Source organism: Amphiura filiformis, chromosome 1 (genome assembly GCF_039555335.1).
Source record: "Amphiura filiformis chromosome 1, Afil_fr2py, whole genome shotgun sequence".
Lineage (NCBI taxonomy): Eukaryota > Metazoa > Echinodermata > Ophiuroidea > Amphilepidida > Amphiuridae > Amphiura > Amphiura filiformis.
In genome coordinates, this window is record NC_092628.1 from 82604219 (window position 1) to 82623436 (window position 19218).

At 37.2% G+C, this 19218-nt stretch overlaps 1 protein-coding gene across 1 annotated transcript; it reads left to right on the plus strand.

Annotated features, from left to right (window-relative positions):
• Window positions 1-210: 210 nt before the first annotated feature.
• Window positions 211-13901, plus strand: LOC140154831 (pre-mRNA-splicing factor SPF27-like). The gene is made up of 7 exons (XM_072177425.1): window positions 211-338; window positions 8034-8197; window positions 8722-8823; window positions 9532-9591; window positions 11730-11823; window positions 12423-12460; window positions 12941-13901. The coding sequence occupies exons 1-7, from the start codon at window positions 264-266 to the stop codon at window positions 13143-13145; spliced, it is 738 nt and encodes a 245-aa protein (XP_072033526.1). The 5' UTR covers window positions 211-263; the 3' UTR covers window positions 13146-13901.
• The last annotated feature ends 5317 nt before the right edge of the window (window positions 13902-19218 follow it).

Below are 19218 nucleotides of genomic sequence, written 5' to 3' on the forward strand. Positions count from 1 at the left end.
CCGAATATCCGATTAAAATAAAATTTTCAGTCTTGTAATGAGAGAATGGGCTTACATAATCCAATAGCGTTACCTTAAAGCTAGCATTATAAGTGTCTCCTTAACTAATAACAAAAGGTGCCCACTGGTATCTTGGAGGCATTGTCTTTTTTAAAGACATTTCTTGTTTATGCATGCATTAACTATAATACAATGAGTCATGATGACGTAGGTTATTTAATATTCATAGGGCAATAACATATTGTGGATATAACAATTTCAACATGGCTGGTGAAGTCACGGTGGATGCGTTGCCCTATTTTGATCAAGGATATGATGAAGCTGGAGTCAAAGAAGCGGTAATTCAGTCTATATATTAAAATGCAATCAAATGTTATTATGGTTATCGATTTTCGGCTTCACCTATGCCAATGAAAAATATAAGTTGATTATAAGCTTAAAGCTTACTTGCATGCTTTCCAAAAATGATCAAACAAACATCTACATTATACCTGATCTCATGTACCAACATGACCAATACCTTGTGTATTGGTACATGATTCGGCGAGTATACTTCAGCAATAGCGAATAAGTGGTCGTTTTTTACTCTGTTCAAAACGTCACATGTACACCAAATAGTGAATACAGCCCCCGAAATGGTCTACTTTTAGCGTGCCTTATGCATTCGTCAATTGCAGTCCCGGCTCCTGGGTACCCGGGGCACTACGGGGAAGTCGGCATCAACTCGCTTCGAAAAATCGAGTAACTGGCGTCTTCCGACGGTACCGCACTAATACCCGGCAATGCGGGGCAATATTTGATGACGAGTTTCCGGCGAAGTCTCGGCCCTATACCCGGGAAATTGTGCGTGTCCCGCCGACCTCCCGGCGAAGTCCCGCCCGTGCGTGTCAGTCAGTACCGTGCTAGATAGCGACTCATCATCATCATTTTAGATAAAAGAGTTTCTGAGCTGGAGAATTTGTTGTCAACGGCATGTGACAAACATCCCGCAACACGCTCTGTGTGTGCTTTGTGTATATTTATGTGTCACACGTTATATGAATATTTAATGAGATGGGATATCGGTTGAAATCCCACAAAAGTCCTAGAAAAAATATTTTTTAGAAACCATGCAAATAAATTGCATGTACGATAGTTATTGTTCGTCGAACAGTTATTAGAATTGAAAAATGATTTTTTTAAATGTGATTTTGGAAATTAATTTCAGCGAGTTAAATCACAAAAAAGGGCACAAAATGTGAATAGCAAAACAGCAGCGCCTGATACACGGATTTTCTTGAAGTAAAAGTTGTAGAATAAACCTGAGATGATTATCACAGCTTCAATAAACTATTCTGCTTTGTCATATTCGAATAGAAAGCTATAAAATGTTTAAACGATCAGGAGCCAGCAATATTTCGCTAGTTCCAAACAAGGTCAATCGGGAAAACGGAGCAATTTCGATCACGTGCAAATCGCGCTCTGATTGGCTAACATGCACGGGAGTTCAGACACAGGTCAAAGGTTGCGTGACCACCAAAACTTTGTTTGTTGACAATTTGTGTGGACACACCATGGTCGAATTAAGTTGAAAAAAGAGACTGGGTGGTAGGCAAATGTGCATCAAACCCCTTCTGCCCTCACTGCTTAATAATATTTGCGAATTCGCTATATCAATGTGAATAATTTCATTGTGCGACTACAACTTGTTTTAAGCATCGTCGTAGTATGTGTATTGCCATTGATTGATGTGTCCGATTGTGATAAAATGCATTGCCGATTTTATGAATACAATTGAATGTGATTGAGGACATGTTTGGGAAATCTTGCCTTAAACTTGTCTTAAATTAATCAAGTTCAATTTTTCAATTTTCTTGTTCGTTTGTTTTTTACACCTTTTGAAATTGAATTTCTAACATTATTTTATGTTTATATTAATTTTGCCTTCACATTTAATTTGCATTTTGCACTTGCTTGTTCAGAGTTTACTGATAGTGTTGGCGTATTATGGTCTTGTCGCGACTGCCGAAGAACTCTTGTAGTAGTTTTGACATTTTGAAGTCAAAACTGGACCACACAAACCTTGCCTCTAACACACTAACTTTAGGTCCGAAACTACTACTAAGCATTGAAGCAAATATCGGACTGGCAATTTATAAGAAGGAAGTAATGCTTTCCTTTTGCCGCATGACATATCCAAGAATATGTACCAGAAACTGAGTGTTCTCGTCAAGCTGAAGTCAATGCTTGTATTAGTCGCAGTCATAAATACTGGCTCAGATTGTCTGCCGCTTTGATGGTGATTTTGAGTAACTCTGCAAGCCAAACTTTTCGGTACTGTCCGAAGCAGTGAATCGGACCTACTTTTTTCGCCGATTGAGTGATCGGCCGCTCTTCGGTAGCATTTCCCTGAAGCCGAGATGGATTGACAGTATCAGGGGTTGCCTACTTTGATAAGAAAGGGCTTACACTTTTACTACGTCATCAAGGTTTGAATGACAGATTGAAAAAAATCGCCAATTTTGAATATAAATTCCACTACTTTGGATTATTCAAGTGAGTATATTTCAAACTGATATATCACGCATATTTATATATTAAAAGGACAAGTTCATTGAGTAAATAAAAGAATAAAGCGAACTTTTTACGCAAGTTTCCATCTTCACGAATCACGGCACTATTTTCAGCAGCACATTGCCTACATAGAATGGTGTATGGTGGAAGTCGGTCGCGACGTTAAAAAAAAAAAATCATTTATACCACAGCAACGAAATTTTTTGCCGATTACGAGTCTCTGCCGAAGTACCGACAAGTTCCCGGGCCCCACCCCGGCTCCTCCGACTCCACGGCGAGTACTGCGAAATCTTCCCGGCTAGCGGGCGGAAATTGCTGACGAGTTCCCGCCATGTCCCGCTAGGTCCCGTAGTGCCCCGGGTACCCAGGAGCCGGGACTGCAATTGACGAATGCATTAAGTAACTCCGAAACAGTTTAGTCAAAGTTAAAAATGCGATCCCCAACCCTTTGCTTACCTTGGACGAATTTGTAGTAATTTCCGCTAGCTCCGTGTTGAAAAATGTCCGGTACTTGCCCGGTACAAACATAGAAATGGCCACATTTGCTTCAGTCCTGGTATGAATATTTCTTCCGTAATCCAATGGTTCCAACGTGGGCATCACAAGGGCATCACGATGATAGTCTCCTACACAACCAGATTGTGTCGGCCTGGCGCTTCGTCGATCCTAATCGCTAAAGTGAGGACAGCGTGAGCTCTTACCTGCGTAAAAGTCTGTTCGACAAAGGCGATTGTGAATAAGGATGATTGACAGCGCCGGTCATTGGGCGGAGCCATTATATTCTGACATGACAGCAGACAGGTTGCGCTGTCCTCTGACCTTGACTGTTAAATCACGTAGACATACCGTGACCTGGGTACACGATACAAAGCTGGGGGATGCGACTGCGGCCGCCATTTTGACACGCCGTATCTACTCTTCAGAAAAATTACTTTTGTTGACGTTTTATATCAAACAATTTTCGATAACGGTTTCTACTAGGATTTCAATTTTTATTAATGAAGGTGCATGTAGTTTTGAGGAATAACACGGGATGTTTCGAGTTTTATTTCAACTGGTGGTGTAGGAAGGTGAGTGAATTAAGTGAATGAGGCCGGGATTGAGGTTTTGTTGTTTCAACGATCCGATAGTAGGATCTGAAACGTAGGCTAAAATGTCTAATGACGCCATGTTTACATGAAAACATTAGCTGCTGCGAGGTCAGTGTCGTTGAATTAGTTACCTAAATTCCTTTCAGGATATTCTGATTTCACTTATTTATGATGTGTACGAAAATTCACCATATAAACTCAAAAGTATGAATGCAAGCTGTTATTGCTGACAATAGAAACATTGTTGCAAAGTCATTAAAAACAGGTATGTATTACAGACGTATTTGGCGAAACGAGATACAGGCTAGTTAGGCAGTCTACATCTACATCATCCATGTACTTATTTATGAAATTGGTACTCACATATATCTGATCTCCAAATCATAGTTATCTTATTCAATGTATCCAAGTAAATTAAACTTGGAATTTCTGATACTTAAAAGATAATTTCCAAGCCGTCGGCCCCCTATACTCGGAAGATCATACTAACTACTAACTAGACTGCGGAACTCAGTCCTCAATGATAGTCAGTCATTTATCTTTTGGTCGTTATATGACTATCATTTGAGGGACTGAGTTGTTATAATATATCTTCCGAGGTGCAATTTCAGACAATAGCTGGGGATTGGTGGGGCAGAGGTTAGGCCTATCTATTGAATCCTTTCATGACCACTGAAGCATAGTCAAGTCTGCCAAGGACACTCGACACAAATTGAAAGACCATTTGAACTCTCGACAAAAGAATGCATGCATGTCAGGTCATCGACACCAATTTGGTGTTTGTTATGACACCAATTTGGTGTTTGTTATGCACCTCGAAATATGTACCTTAAAGTCTGTATCTAACTAACTACATGTAACTATGGACTAACAAAACATGCCACCTTCAATGTACAGCTGTAATTTTCTCCCAAATATGTTTCACTTACCATTTCTTGTTTGGTCCAAACTTGACCACCACATGGTGAAAAATTGATAGAACCCATTTTCAACATTTATGTTCCTTCAAAAATGATAATTCCATGTCAATATTCCCACCAGCAGTTTCCTAAATCTCCAACTTTCATGAATTGATCAGAGATGTTATCATAGCATGCTCTGACCTCTATGACAATGTGCTTGACCAAGCCTCCCAATTGCTATGTCAACTCCCAACCACACTCATTGGTAGACACGTCCACATTCCTTATTATTATAGAGGGCGACATTCAATCCAAAAAGTTTGGACCACAGTAGCTCACAGTCAATGGCTAAAAGCCTTAACTGTGTAATCCCCATAGGGAAATCCAAAAATTTGAAATTACGACACCAGAAACTTGACGACGTAGTCTAAAAAGTGCTGGTACTTTATCCTTGATACAGAAGTCAGCATGCAGTGAAAGTTAGATTTCATAAAATAAAATCGCCTTTGTTTAAAATGGATCATCGTGGTAAAAAATGATGCATTACATGCTTTTTTTGTACAGTAAGTCATTGTAAGGCATTGTCAATGATGGCCGCAGAAAAGTGCAGTTTTTAAAAAACAGACATTTTCCCATAACTGGATCTGGATCTGGACATTATCCTCTGAATAAACGGGTACCCGCATCGCATCAGAGTTGGTACAAACCAATGACCTATGACTGGATATGGCGAAATTTAGTTGAGGTAGTCCCTAACGGCGGTCTTGAAGTTTTTGTAGTCTGGTATGTCTAATATGTCGTGGGGCAGTCCGTTCCAGTGTGGTATTGTCCATGGAAAAAAGCTGTTTGCGTATGTCGCTGAGTTGACTCTAATTTGCATGTATGAAGATGGGTGGTGTCGTCTGGTCATTCGTGTTGGTCGGGTGAGGTGGTCCTGCCAGTCTATGTCGACGAGATTGTGTGTAATTCTGTACATCAAGCTAAGTCTGGTAATAAGGCGACAGGTATCCAAACTTGGCCATTCGCTAGTTTTTGACCTACAGACATGGTTGACCCCTCATTTTTTAAGTTTGACCTTTTTAAACAAAATAATTTCCATGTGAAATATCCTACTTGAAAATTTTGTGAACATGCCTATCATTGGGAGATGCCTTCTTCCCAAATGCAGGATAGGATGTTTTTTTTCCATCTCATTCCTTGCACTGCCTGTCCTATTCTTCAATACCATCTAGTGCAGAGAATAAGAACTATGCCTCAAATAATGATGATAATATGCACACATGTTCCAGATAATGATGCAATAATGCACACATCATTGCACATGCATGGCATGATATGTCTTGAAATACCCTCCACTCAAGCATGCAAGCATTAACCAATCAGGAGTTAACATGTTGGCAATTTAGAAAGGGTTGCCATTTCATTCCTTTCTGCACACATTGGGTGCTATGGATTACTGTGCTCTGTAGACACACAGTGACTATTTTATTGCTTGCACTGCCTTGGGCTGTATTGAGGTGTAATAATTGGAAATCATGATTTGGGGTTATGTTTTGGAGCATATACATTGAACATATACAGCTGAAATTTGACTGTGGATATTTAAACTTTCTTGAACAAAGTGAGTACAAGTTGGGGATCATATTTTTCAGATATGGAATAAGGGTTTTTAGTACATTTTGAAGGTGGTAGGTGTGTGGGAATTCTGGTGCAGATATTGTGTTTTGGAATGTAAACAACTTTGACAGCTTGTCCACCTTATATCTTACTTTGGTGTTATGCTGGGCAAGTCATACTGACGTATGACTTGCCCACACTGGGTATATCGACCCCCCTACGTCCGACGAGCGTGATCGGTGGTGAAACAATGCCAGTCACGAGATGACCCACCTAATTTACAGCCGGTTTCTGTCATCAAGTCGTGTTCGTGATACAGCCACGTTGCACAAGTGAGGTCGAAACTAATTGGTGACGTCGATAACAACGAGTAAACAAAATGGCTGGGTCCGGGAGAACTGAGAAAGTTGTGTTTTTAAAAAAATGTTTCATTGATATCGTGACGATCAGAAACCTCAAAAAACTTTTTTTGACCGCGCTTGATATGCTAATGATATACAGGTACATTGATGGATATAAATTGGATGGTAAATAAGCCAAATATTGCAAGAAATCTACTCGCTAGAATCCTAGCGAGCCCGCAAAAAAATGTCCGTCCATGCGAATGTATTGATAGTGACAACGTAAAATCCCCACTAAGTCAGTACACACATCATCGCATATGGTCATGGAGGTATATAAATTTCTTTATATAAAGTATTATTCAGATTTCCTTTGACAGCTTAACCTTGCGTGTATACGTGCGCGACGTCAAGCGTGTGCATTGGACCTTGTGCAAATAATACGTGCTGGATGGCTAGCAGTACGCTTAATTTGTAAAAAGGAAATCTGAATAGAACTTTACCTCCATATTAGGGATGTTCATAAAATTTTGAAGTTCAATATTTTGAGCTGAAAGTTCTTTCATTTGAAAGAGAATCAAATAAGGGGTCAATCGTGTTTCTAGTGCATATACTTTCACTCAGTTGTAGTAACTACAAATTTCTAACATTTGAGGACTTGTTCTCAAGTTTTAGCAGGTGACACACGGTCCCGCACACGGTGCTCTGAAGTTGCTCGAGATGTCTAGCGGTGAGCAAATTCTTGGCTACATTTCTCGAGCAAGTTGTAGTATAAATTATATTGGCTAGGATTATGTTTCCCACACGTTTGAATGGGATTGGATTGCGTACTTTAAATTTCCCAATGTTTGGTGAGCATATTTCTCCAATATAAGTTGACATCGAATGTTCTATTCTATATTGTTTGGCAATAATGCCTTTTGCCAATACTATGTTTAAAGTTGTAATTTTATGTTTTTGATAGCAAAGATCGGATATTTTTATTCCCGATTCGAATTCAGAATCCTTCGCAAGGGTGCAGAATTTGGCAGAACTTTAATGATAATTTTGCCTTTTTGGACACTAAAATGCATTCGATCCTTAATTTTGTTTCAATTGAGTCTTTAATTAGCAAGCACAATAAGGTGGGTATCAATTTTACATAAATAAATAAATAGTTTCAATGCAAACGGCACAGATCGCATAAGCCCTTTCGCAATTCCAGAATCATGATGCATCATGGGTATTAGTTTTGTACCTCAGGCCTGACATTTTTTCCATCCATAAATACGTTGTATACTATAAAAAATTAAAAAAACAAGCAAAAAACATTTGCTTTCTTCTGATACCCAAATCTCAATTTTGATGGGATAAAAAAAAGAAGAGGAAAGAGGCTGCAATTAGATGGCCTTTATTATTCAGGGCTCCAACATATTTCTATGGGAGATTTTAGGCTTATGGATAGTTTGAATACGGGCACCTCTCAGGGGGGGGGGAGTCAAGAGAAACAACATTACCAAATAAATAATTCTATTGTTTGATTTTTTCAGGCGTATGCTTTAGTAGAAGAGGAGACGAGACGTTACAGACCTACTAAGAATTATTTGGAACATTTACCTGCACTAGATCACACCCCATTTGAGACAGAAGTTTTGAAAGCTGAATTTGACCGAATGACATCCAGGTTGCCAATGGACATGCTCAGTATGAAGAGGTAATGTACACTACAGCAACGGAGCAGCCTTATGAAGTTTTGTACTAGGGGCTACCAGCTTTGCAGATAACCACTTACATGTATAGTAGCTGGTAGAGATAAACTTGGCATGTTACATCTGATGTCATCCTTGAGGGGTGTGTGGCAAGTTTCTACACTCAAAGGTTGCTGTGTGTGACCCAAATCCAATAATGTCAATCTACAAGTCAGTCAATCATAGGCCTGTTATCGACTGTGGTATGTGTCGTATTATCGTTGATAACACCCTAAATCAAAATGTCAAAATGAATTGTCCTTTTTCGACGCTTTACAACACATATCAAAAAGAAAAAAAAAGAAATGTCCGTGCTATTTTGTCGGAATAAGCTTACCGTACAATCATGTTTTCATCTGAAAGTCGAAAATTACCTCCCAAAGTTGACCTGAACCAGGAAGTATGTTTACACCGGAAGTCCACCCAGTACTGTTCTACCATTCCTTCTTACCTTAGGTTTTACACTCTTTTTTTCCACACCCATATGCAGGTATGAACTTCCTCCTCCTCCAGCTGGACGTCAGAATGATGTGTTGGCATGGAATGAGAGTGTAGAGAACTCAATGGCTCAGTTGGAACATCAAGCAGAAAGGTAAACATGACTATTCTAATTATGCCTCCCAAATCATTTTAACGGGCGGTGGCAAGAAATACATTACAGTGTGTAAATGTAAAGAGAGTAGACAAGAGTTCCAAATTGTGGATCTTGTTTTTCACTTGTATAATGTTTTAGTTATACCACTGTAATCTATTTTTGCATGCTGCTTTTTTTTTTTTTCCATGTGATTTCTTGTGATTTTTCTGTGATTTCTTTGTTTTGATAATAAAAATACATGAAGATTAAAAAAAAAAAAGAGTTCCAAATTGTTACCATCTGCAATCTGACAGAGACAGCATCCGTTGTTGAGAGAGCCAGGACTCCTCAACTGAAATTTGTAAGACATATACTCTGCTTGTCTGATGACGAGCCTGGTAAAGAGTATGCATTGTATGTTGCAACTCATGGCAATAGGAAATCCGGACGTCAACAAACTTTACTCCGGAAATATATCCAGTGTCTTTTGGGAATATGGACAGAATGCTGAGTCAATGTCTATCATCAATGGCTCAAGACTGATGTAGCTGGAGGAAACTTGTGGTCGCCTGCTATGCAGCCGAATGATAATGAGGATGACGAAGTGTAAAGAAATTACAAAATTCAACTCTTTTCTTTACGAAATTCATTTCTTTCTCTCTCTGCCTCTAATTTTTCTTCGGTGGGTTCCAGTACTGTATGATTATTTTAGTTTTTGTTTTTCAGAATTGGCAATTTGGAGTTACTGTCTCAGTATGGAAGCCAGGCTTGGCGAGCTCACAATGAGTAAGTCATTTCTACATAGTCTTTTAAAAATTATCGGAATCCAATATCTGTATTTTCCCTCAAATGGAAAAATTCACTTCTTAAACCTGTGAGATTGCCAAGTGATTGCCAAGTAGCCCAATTGTGCGCGTAAGGCCCGGCATTGGCATCACTGTGTGTGGGTTTTCTCCAAGTTAAGTAGTGCTCTAGATGTTAGCATTGAGCCATTGATTTTGGATCAAAGAACTGAACTGTACTTTCAAAGGTCATAAATGTGGACCATTCATTGTTTGAATCTTAGTGGCAATTGGGCAGGGGTAGCGCGAGCCCAAAAAATCAACGGGTCCAATTTAATTTTTCTGGACCCTTTGGTACCTGCAAAACCAACATTTAAGGGGTCCAATGAGAATTTAAGGAGTCGACCTGTCCGAAATTCTAAACTTTGGAACTTGTCAAATATTCCAGTGAAATTATTAGTGTCGTAGGCCTATGGTGATTTGGAAGATTTACTGATCTTTTTATTTTTTTACTTTTGATCAACGATTCTTATACTGATTTACGTCTCCGTGCATCGTAAAACTAAGGAGTCCATACAATTTTTATCGGATCCTTTGGACACTTTCAACTTGTGATTTAAGGAGTCCAAAATGCCAAAATCAAAAAATAAAGAGTCCCTGGACGCGCAAACTCCTTAAATGAGACCCCTGCAATTGGGATGTACTTAACATTTGAAATATATTGTAAAGATTCGCCTAATGGCGCTATGGGCTCCTTTGACTTGAGTGCAATTTTAAGCCCAACCTAAAAGTGTCCTCTTAAATTCCCAAATAAGAACACGAGACTTATTCTTGTTTGTATTTTAGAGGAGGGAACTCTCTATTTGCACATTAGGCGAATCTTTACAGTATGCAGTAATTAGACTGTATATATTCACACACTCTTAGAACCACATACATATAGCCAATCATGAAATTATGCAGATTGATATAGTATTTAATGTACATACTACAACACAGTGGCCTATAGAGTATCTTAATACATGTACATGCAATTATACATAACTTGCAAAGTCAATGTGTGTATCAACTGACAGTTTAGAAATAAGCTTTTTTTTGGGCGGGTGCGGCGTGCCGCACCCGCCCTGTATTCTCTGACTATTGACCTACTTTTTCACATGCCGCAGTGTTGAGAAAATATTCGTGCCTGTTATATCCCAAACACCCACAGAGGTGATAGCTTACGGCGAGTTTTGTAATTATTACTTGATTTTGATATGTAAGTACTACGATAAAGTCGTCATAGGCAGTAGTGTGTTTGTATTAAAAGAAATAACAAAAATAATTATTTAAGTAATAGAAATACTATTTGGAAATTGCAGCAAGATTTGCAGATGTTTTTATTTGAACAGTACCAGTTCACCAGTTTTGCTAGTTTTCCTAATCTTTGAGCTAAAGTAATAGCATCGTGAAGGTCATATCATTTTATACTGACAGCTGCCGTATGTACTTAAATACAGCTTGTATGTGCATTGTGTTCAGTGTGTACATAGGCTAATTACTTTTCAAATCTTGTGACAAATTGTGCTTGTATAAGGTATTATAGACAAATAATTAGAATGCATGTGCACCAGTAGAAGTCTTTCTATCTGATGATTAAAAAACTCTAGGTATGATTATGAAAATGTTTTAAATAACTATTATCTACAAAAGTTTTATAACAATGTTTTATATAAAATGTTAACATAAAACGTCTTCTGTTATGATGTGAAGGGTTAATATAAAAACAGGGAAATCTGTTCTAACTGACCAGCAGAGAACAAAGGATAAGCAATAGATAAGATTAAAATCAGGGAAAATATGACACAACCTCGAATGAGGGAATAACAAACGTATAAACGTAGAAAGTTAAAAACTCTTTTAACTTTGTTTATACGTTTGTGTTATTCCCCATTGGAAATCGATGTTGTGTCATATTTTCCTCCTGTTTTAATTGTGAAGACTTACTCATTCTTTCATTTCTCTTGACAATTTTTCATTTGCCCGCCCTATTCCTTTTAAAGGAATTTTTATTGTGGATATCTATCAAACCATACCATAAAAAGAGAATGCTAGAATGATGAAATGGCCCTTAACATAGATGTATTGCTGACTTGATTACAGATTGCTGGTAAAAATGGTAGAACAGTGTCAGAAACAGATTCAGCATATCAGAAAGCAAATTCAGGAGATAAATTGGCAAAGGAAACGAGATCAGGTAAGTTGCAATCAACGATGAAAAAAACACGTCTAGGAACTAGATTTAGTCACAAATGGCTTGTGCTTCATTATAAATCTGACAGGAGCCACTTCCTTGCTAATCTGAACTTTCCTCTTCACATACACTATGAACTATAATATGGACCAGGGTTTTTTTGCCATCAGGACTATAAAATGTGCTCTATTGCTTGTGTAGAGGTATTGTGGCTGTTAGAGTGTGTGTGCAAACAAATTAAAACCCTGGGCTTCTTTGATGATTAGGGCATCGATGGATTTCAATGGGACATTGACCTTTGGGTAAAACGCATCACATAATTTACTAGTTTACTTATTGCTGCTAACTATCTTTTAAACTGCACAGGATTTTTAAAAACACTTTCATTGTGTGGAAACTTGTTAAATCAATTGACCAAAAGCTATTTAATGTCAAATTTGCATCTCTTGTATAAAAATGTGATGGCAATTGCAACCCAGCAGGCCACCTGTATCATGCCACCCAAAACTGCCTACCAGGGTGTTGGTCTGTGTTTAGAATGCATTTCACTTGTTTAATTCAAATTAAACATGTAACCAACCATTTTTTGTTTTCTTTTACAGATGTCAGCTGGTGACCAACTGAAAAACTTAGAAGAAAGGTAAGAAACAAGTTGAGTCATTGACATGTATGATGTGATTTGACATTGTTGCTAAATGATCATTATCTCTATTGATGATTAATGGTGATGGAAATGTATCGGTTTGAAGTGTACTGTTAAAGTGAATTTTCGTGATTTTTAATACAGCTTCTGTGAACATTTGTAAAAAATACATTATAGCGAGCTTGTAAAAGTCTAACTGTGGATGCAGTAAGAGACAATTTGACAGGAGCACGGACGTGATACAACCGGTAGAATCGCGGTATTATTCCAGGATACACAATGGCAGGGTAATGGCTGCTCACATACCTGTATAAATTATTTGACTAGCTGTCATATCCCAAATCAATTAATCCCTGCTGATCAGGAACTAATCTGGTAAACATGCTAGATTATATCATAAAGGCACTGATTCAACACAACAAAAATGTAGCAGTTTTATTAATTCAATGATTTTTATTTTTCTTGTTTGTGTTATAGCTGGAAAGGCCTGGTTAGCAAAAATTATGAGATTGAAAGAGCCTGTCTGGAAATGGAGCAGGAAGTGGAACGTTTAAAGACGGATACAGAATCCATGAAACAAGCAGAGGAAGATAAAAGTAAAACCAGTCCTAAGAGGAGAAGCTCATCATCCTCATCATCATCTTCCTCATCATCCTCATCCTCAGAAGATGAAGATAGATGATGAGTGGTAGGACTCTTTGTCAGTTGAAATTGGTAGAAAGGAATAGAAACAAAACTTGGCTAGGTTGTAAAATCAGGTACACCACCCATGAGCTGAACTTTATTTTGTGCCATACTGCATCAGCCATTCCTTTGACATGTGTGGTGTGCCGTATAGCATAAGTGCTCCCATATTTACATAAATGTGGTCTAAGATGTGAGGAGGATGTGTCACACACATCATGAAAAGTGCTTCTGAAACAGAAATAATGTGCATTACATTTGAAGATTTGCACAAAGCATTCACTGCACAGAAGGTATTCCTTATGCACCAAAACCGAATTGAAATGGAATATACTGTGGAAAGGTGCTTCATATTAAAATATACAAGCCAATGAAAGTCAATTAGTGACTTTCAATTAGCAAGCTTTTACATGATAGCACTCCGTAAGGCAATTAAAGGAAGGTGACCTGATATATTTGGAAAATCAAATTCTTTAAAACTTACGTATAACATAAAATGTCATCCCTTTCAAGCACTCATGTAAAAAGAAAATGTAAATGTTTTTGTAAATGTGACTAATTCCCAATGGAATTATACCGACATTTATACAGTGTGATATTGGTAGTCTACAGTGTTTTATTAATGATAATCATCATGATCATGTAATATATTGATTTCAAGTGAAAGGCACTATTTTTCTCATAAACATATTGAAATTAGAAGTTCCAACTCAGTGTATTTCCAAAGAAATCATCAAAAAACTGCCTAATTAGTCTCAAACTATGGTATACCGTGCCATAGTTGAGACTAATTCGCAGTTTTTGATGATTTCTTCAAAATACACCGATTTGGAACGCCAAATTTCAATATTTTTATGAGAAAATATGAGCTTTCATCTGATCCCAAAATCAGCATTTTGATGAGGTAAAGTGGGGATGAGATTTTCAATCAGGTTACCCACCTTTAAGTGATGTCATATTGATGTAGTTTATTAAATGTGATATAACGGTATTCAAAGTTCCATGTTTTATACTTCTTTCTTGGAAAAAAGAAAATAATGTTCCTTTGAGTTAAGTAATGATCAATTCCTTATTGCCAGGATGTTTTCTGTTTAATAATTATGGGCCAAATATTTTGATATGTGGTTAATGACAAAAGTATGAGATTTGCACATGTGCTAACATCTACATAATTAATAAGGGGCTGAAATGGGGATTATATGGGCTGGGTGGAAACACAGGTGAAAGTTTGCCAATCTGCATTCTTAGCTTTACTTCTGTCTTTAATAAGTCATTTACCAGCACCATTTGATCGCTATACCATAAGTAACCCTCACACTATACAGTGGCAACTCGTTAACACGAACTCTGTTAACATGAAATTTCTGTTAGCGAGAAGTGTTTTAAAAAGTCCCAAGCTTACGTATTTATGTAACCTGATAACACAAATTCTGTGTAGTGTTAACACAAACTAAATTGTGAGGCCCAGACAAGTTCATGTTAATGAGTTGCTACTGTACCATAAGTACTGTCATAACCAAAGTGTATTTGCTTTACATTTACAGAAAAGAATTTGTTGACTTGAAATAAACATACATGAATGTAATAAATAGTGGTGAGCGTGTGTTTGTATGATGCCTACCTTCATGCTTATTTTCAAAATGGAGATCATGCATATGACTCTCATATGCTAGTTTAGGCTGTATTATGATATGGGACACTAGTTTGAACAGTTTGTTTGAAGTAAATCAATTAAAGCATGCAGGACCTCAATGAAGGTCACTGTACTATAATCATGATAATATTACAGGCATAATTGATCCGGTTTGTCCACTCTGAAGTACAAATTGACAACGCGCGCGTATACAGCGTAGTGCTGCATCTATGCTGGTCGGTACAATGTGTGTGTCCGTGTCTGTACTTTTTACTTCAGAGTAGACTGACTGTAGGTGGACATTGGCAGGATATTTTTGCAATAAAGGCACGTTGTATCAACTCTTTAGTTTGGCCTGTAAACATCACAGAGATTAGATACAAAGAGAAGTGACTCTGCCATGGGGGACCAGGTACCCTGCAAACTTACAGATTGCCCTTGTTTGTATTCAATATGCCAAAATTGTTTGTGCACATAAATGTACACTTTACAATTTTTCCAACACCATCCCCCATGTTAAAAGTAAATCTACGCTGGAACTGATTCCCAGAAATCGGCCAGACTATAAATAGCACAATACACCTGCATAGAGGCACGATTCGTTTGTCAGAATTGATTGACATGTGAGTTGTATTGTTGCCTGTGAAGGATCATACAGTGTGTATTTTAACCTTACAAACACATGGATTTCAATAAACTACTTTATTTTCTAAACTGATGTGTGCCCCCAAGAAACAATTTTTTGCAAATATAAACAAATTGAAACTGATGCTCAAAATATAAATGCCTAACAAAAAGTAATTACCCCCCCCCCCTTCCTTTATTACAATGTAAAACTCAAAATCCATTCATCAAATTTAAAAACTGAAATAGCAAACCCAAACCCAGGTTAATTCTGCAAATTTTGATACCTCATTTTTGTCTAGTTTGTAGCCATGGTGACTCTGAGAATGAAAAAGGAAGCATTTTCAAAAGTTGCACTTAAGGCACAGTGTACCATTACATTCTCTACATGACTGGTCAAGGATGACCCGCCGTGACCAGTGACAATTAGGCACAACATTTTCAATGGGTTTAGGTGCAACTTTTGAATGGGGGTCTTTTTCATTCAAAGGGTCACCATGGCAACAAAATATGGGCTTGAGGCATCAAAAGTTTGCAAAACAAAACTGGGTTTCCTTTTGCTAAAAAAAATTCAATTTTAAATTTTGATGGATAGATTTTGAGTTACAATCTCATTATAAAGGGGGTAATTACTTTTTGGTAGATGTTTACATATATTTTGTTAGGGGTCATAGAGCCACATCCAATCTATCCAGTTTTGATCACCATAGAAAACCATAGAGCGTCAAAGCCTGCATTTCTAATTGTAGGCAAATAGAACTCGGTAGCAAACAAGACAACTTTTGCTACTGAGTGCAATTTGAACTTGCCTTCAGTTTTTGACTTGAATTTGTTTTTAAACTACAGTATGTAGTTCTCTCTGTTTGATTTAATATTTTGTTGCCTGTCCCTGAAGAAGAGCAATTTATCTGCTTGAAGCGCCTGTTGTTTTATGTCTGTTTGGCTTTGTTTGTCTGTTATGTGCACAGTGATTTTCATCACTTCCAGTGTACATTTGTACTGTTTTCCTGGCACTTCTGTAAGCTCTGGAATTAGTCATTTTTGGCCATCGAAGTTTGCCCATGGCCATTGAACTTTGCCCATTTTTGTGCCTACATTGGTTGTTTGGTTTATTGTATCTGCTTATGTGTAGTGCATTTTTGTATTCCCATTGATCCATGTTTTTTTGCAGGTTTAGTCTTGGTAATAGCCAGGGATATTAATAATATCATTTTGCTTGACACCATCAAAACACCACACACAAACAAATCTTTTGGAGAACAACAGTATTTTTTTGTTTTATTTCCACGTATTCAACTGCTTCAATATACTGGTCAATGATAATAATGTACAAAATATAAAAGAGGAAACTTCAACATTAATACAATATTGGTTAAAGAAGCACTGACATGGTAACACCGTAGGCTGTGTATATATACAATGTAGCAAGTTTGTCTACAATGGGCACTTATGATATTCTAGCAGGTGTTCTTTTTCTTTCTCCAAACTAGGGAGGGGGATACTCCTCTTTTGCAGATATGTACATATTTTAAGGGCTCTCACAGCGATGTATATAATTTCATAATGAGACGCCATTCTTGGATGCTTTTTTTTTTGACATATTAGTACCAAAAGACCCTGAACATTTTTATTAAAGGAAGGTGACCCAATGGAATTTTTTAAAACCTATATGTATATATGGAATTACTGACATTTATGACATATGTGGTATACCACAGTCGAGACTAATTCAACAATTTTTTGATATCTTCGGAAACACACCAATTTGGAACTCCTAATTTTAATATGTTAATGAGAAAAATAGGATCTTTCATTTGATATCGATATCAAAATCTGTATTTTGATGGGGTAAAGTGGGAGATGAGGCTGTCCATCGGGTCACCCACCTTTAATCTTGACGACCTCAAAGACCCGTAATTTGACAAGATCACTGAATATTCCTAAATGCATTATCATAAAGAGTGACGGATTACCTGCTATTCATTACAAAGGGGAGTGCCCCACCCTCCAGCCATGGACACACTAAAAAATGTATTCTTAACAGTAGGTTCTCTGACAGGTTTTATAACTCAAGCATTGAATTGTGAAATTTACAGGGAGCTATGCTGCAACTCTCCTAAGGATTTGTAGAAAGCTGAAAAGGGAGTAATATAAACTGAACATTGACTTTTAAAAATTGCAAAAGTTTAGGAGAGCTTTTAGGAGAGTCTTTCATCTTGCTCACCTTGGCAGTCAAAGCGTGATTTTTATCATTTCCCTTAAAGTAAAAACCTCTTGGAGAACCAAGTGTCAGAATAAAAGCTGTTTGGATCCAATCTGAATATCATATTGTACCCACTGACTATACTATAAGAGATTAGTTGAAATACTTGAAATGCAATTTACAAGTCGTCATTGTGATTTTCACAGGTTAAGTTAACATAGTTTTCACATAATGACACAGTTAAACAAATGGTATCAAGGTAAAGCTATGCGTAGTTTAATCAGTACCAAATAGAGTGGCCTCGTAATAATGAGAATTGCCACTGAACAGCGTATAAGCGCAATGTGATTGCGACAGGTGTAATGTGTATGTATGCGTAATATATTTGCACACTTAAAGAAAACCAACAATTCCTACCCGTTGAGTACTGTTTCAACTATGTGTCAAGAAATAAATGTTAAATGTTTTCCTTCCTGTTGAGTACTGTTTCAACTATGTGTCAAGAAATAAATGTTTTCCTTCCTGTTGAGTACTGTTTCAACTATGTGTCAAGAAATAAATGTTTTCCTTATTAAATAAGGTTTAAAAAATTTTCTAACAAGTACTGAAATTAGTCAACCTAACTGCACCCACTTGCAGGATGCCATATACAATAGATATTTGGTTGGTTATATCAGTTTTTTTAATACAAATTTCACTATTTAATTTCTTGTTATTATAGTTGACTTGATATTGACTCAAGGTTTATGGTTACTTTTTAAAATGTCTTAGTGAGTTAATTATGAAGCTAATTTACAAAGCCTCAGGCTGTTTTACTCACTGAAGGATACCCAAATCTACTACAAGACTTCAAAAATCATAAAAATAGGGTGTAGAATGAAAGACAGAGATAAAAAGACTAATTTGTGTCTGGAATTCTGACAACTAGACAGAAAATGCCGTACTGCACAGGTCGGCAACCAATCAGCGCGCCTTTGCCCTGACGTCAGATGCGATTTAGTCTCTTCTGTCTTTCATTATAACTTGATATTGATTGACCCAATGACACCTTTCAACTTTACTTGTAACTTGGCCACCTTTTAACTCCATTTGCCCATAGCTATAATCAGTTCCAATTCCAGTGACACCTCATGCATATTTTCTGGGTAGGATTAGGCCTGTGTTTACTGAAGTTTACTACAGGCCTATCATATTGATTTTTCAAAGTAAAATGCTACTACCTATACATCCAATGGTCCAAGTGTCAAAGGAGCTGGAATTGATGATAGTTCTGACATTTTTTTCATGATTTACTCTAGAGCAAGAATGTATATGATCACTTTGATGCCAACATAATATTTGGCAGTTTGGAAAACAGAACTTTAATACCTGTGAAATTATTTTAGCTTTTAATATTATGAAAACTCAATATTGAGCAATTATCTTGTGTCGACCACAATTCCTAAATGCTGGAAACTACAGTATAATTCAACTGTTAAACATGCACATTGGGTTTGAAATAGGTACGAACAACAAATCTATTCTTTAATAATTTCCTTTTATCTCACAAAATGTTTGGAACCAGCCATAGGATTTTTACTATAAAAACATTTACAATCAAGATTCAATGGA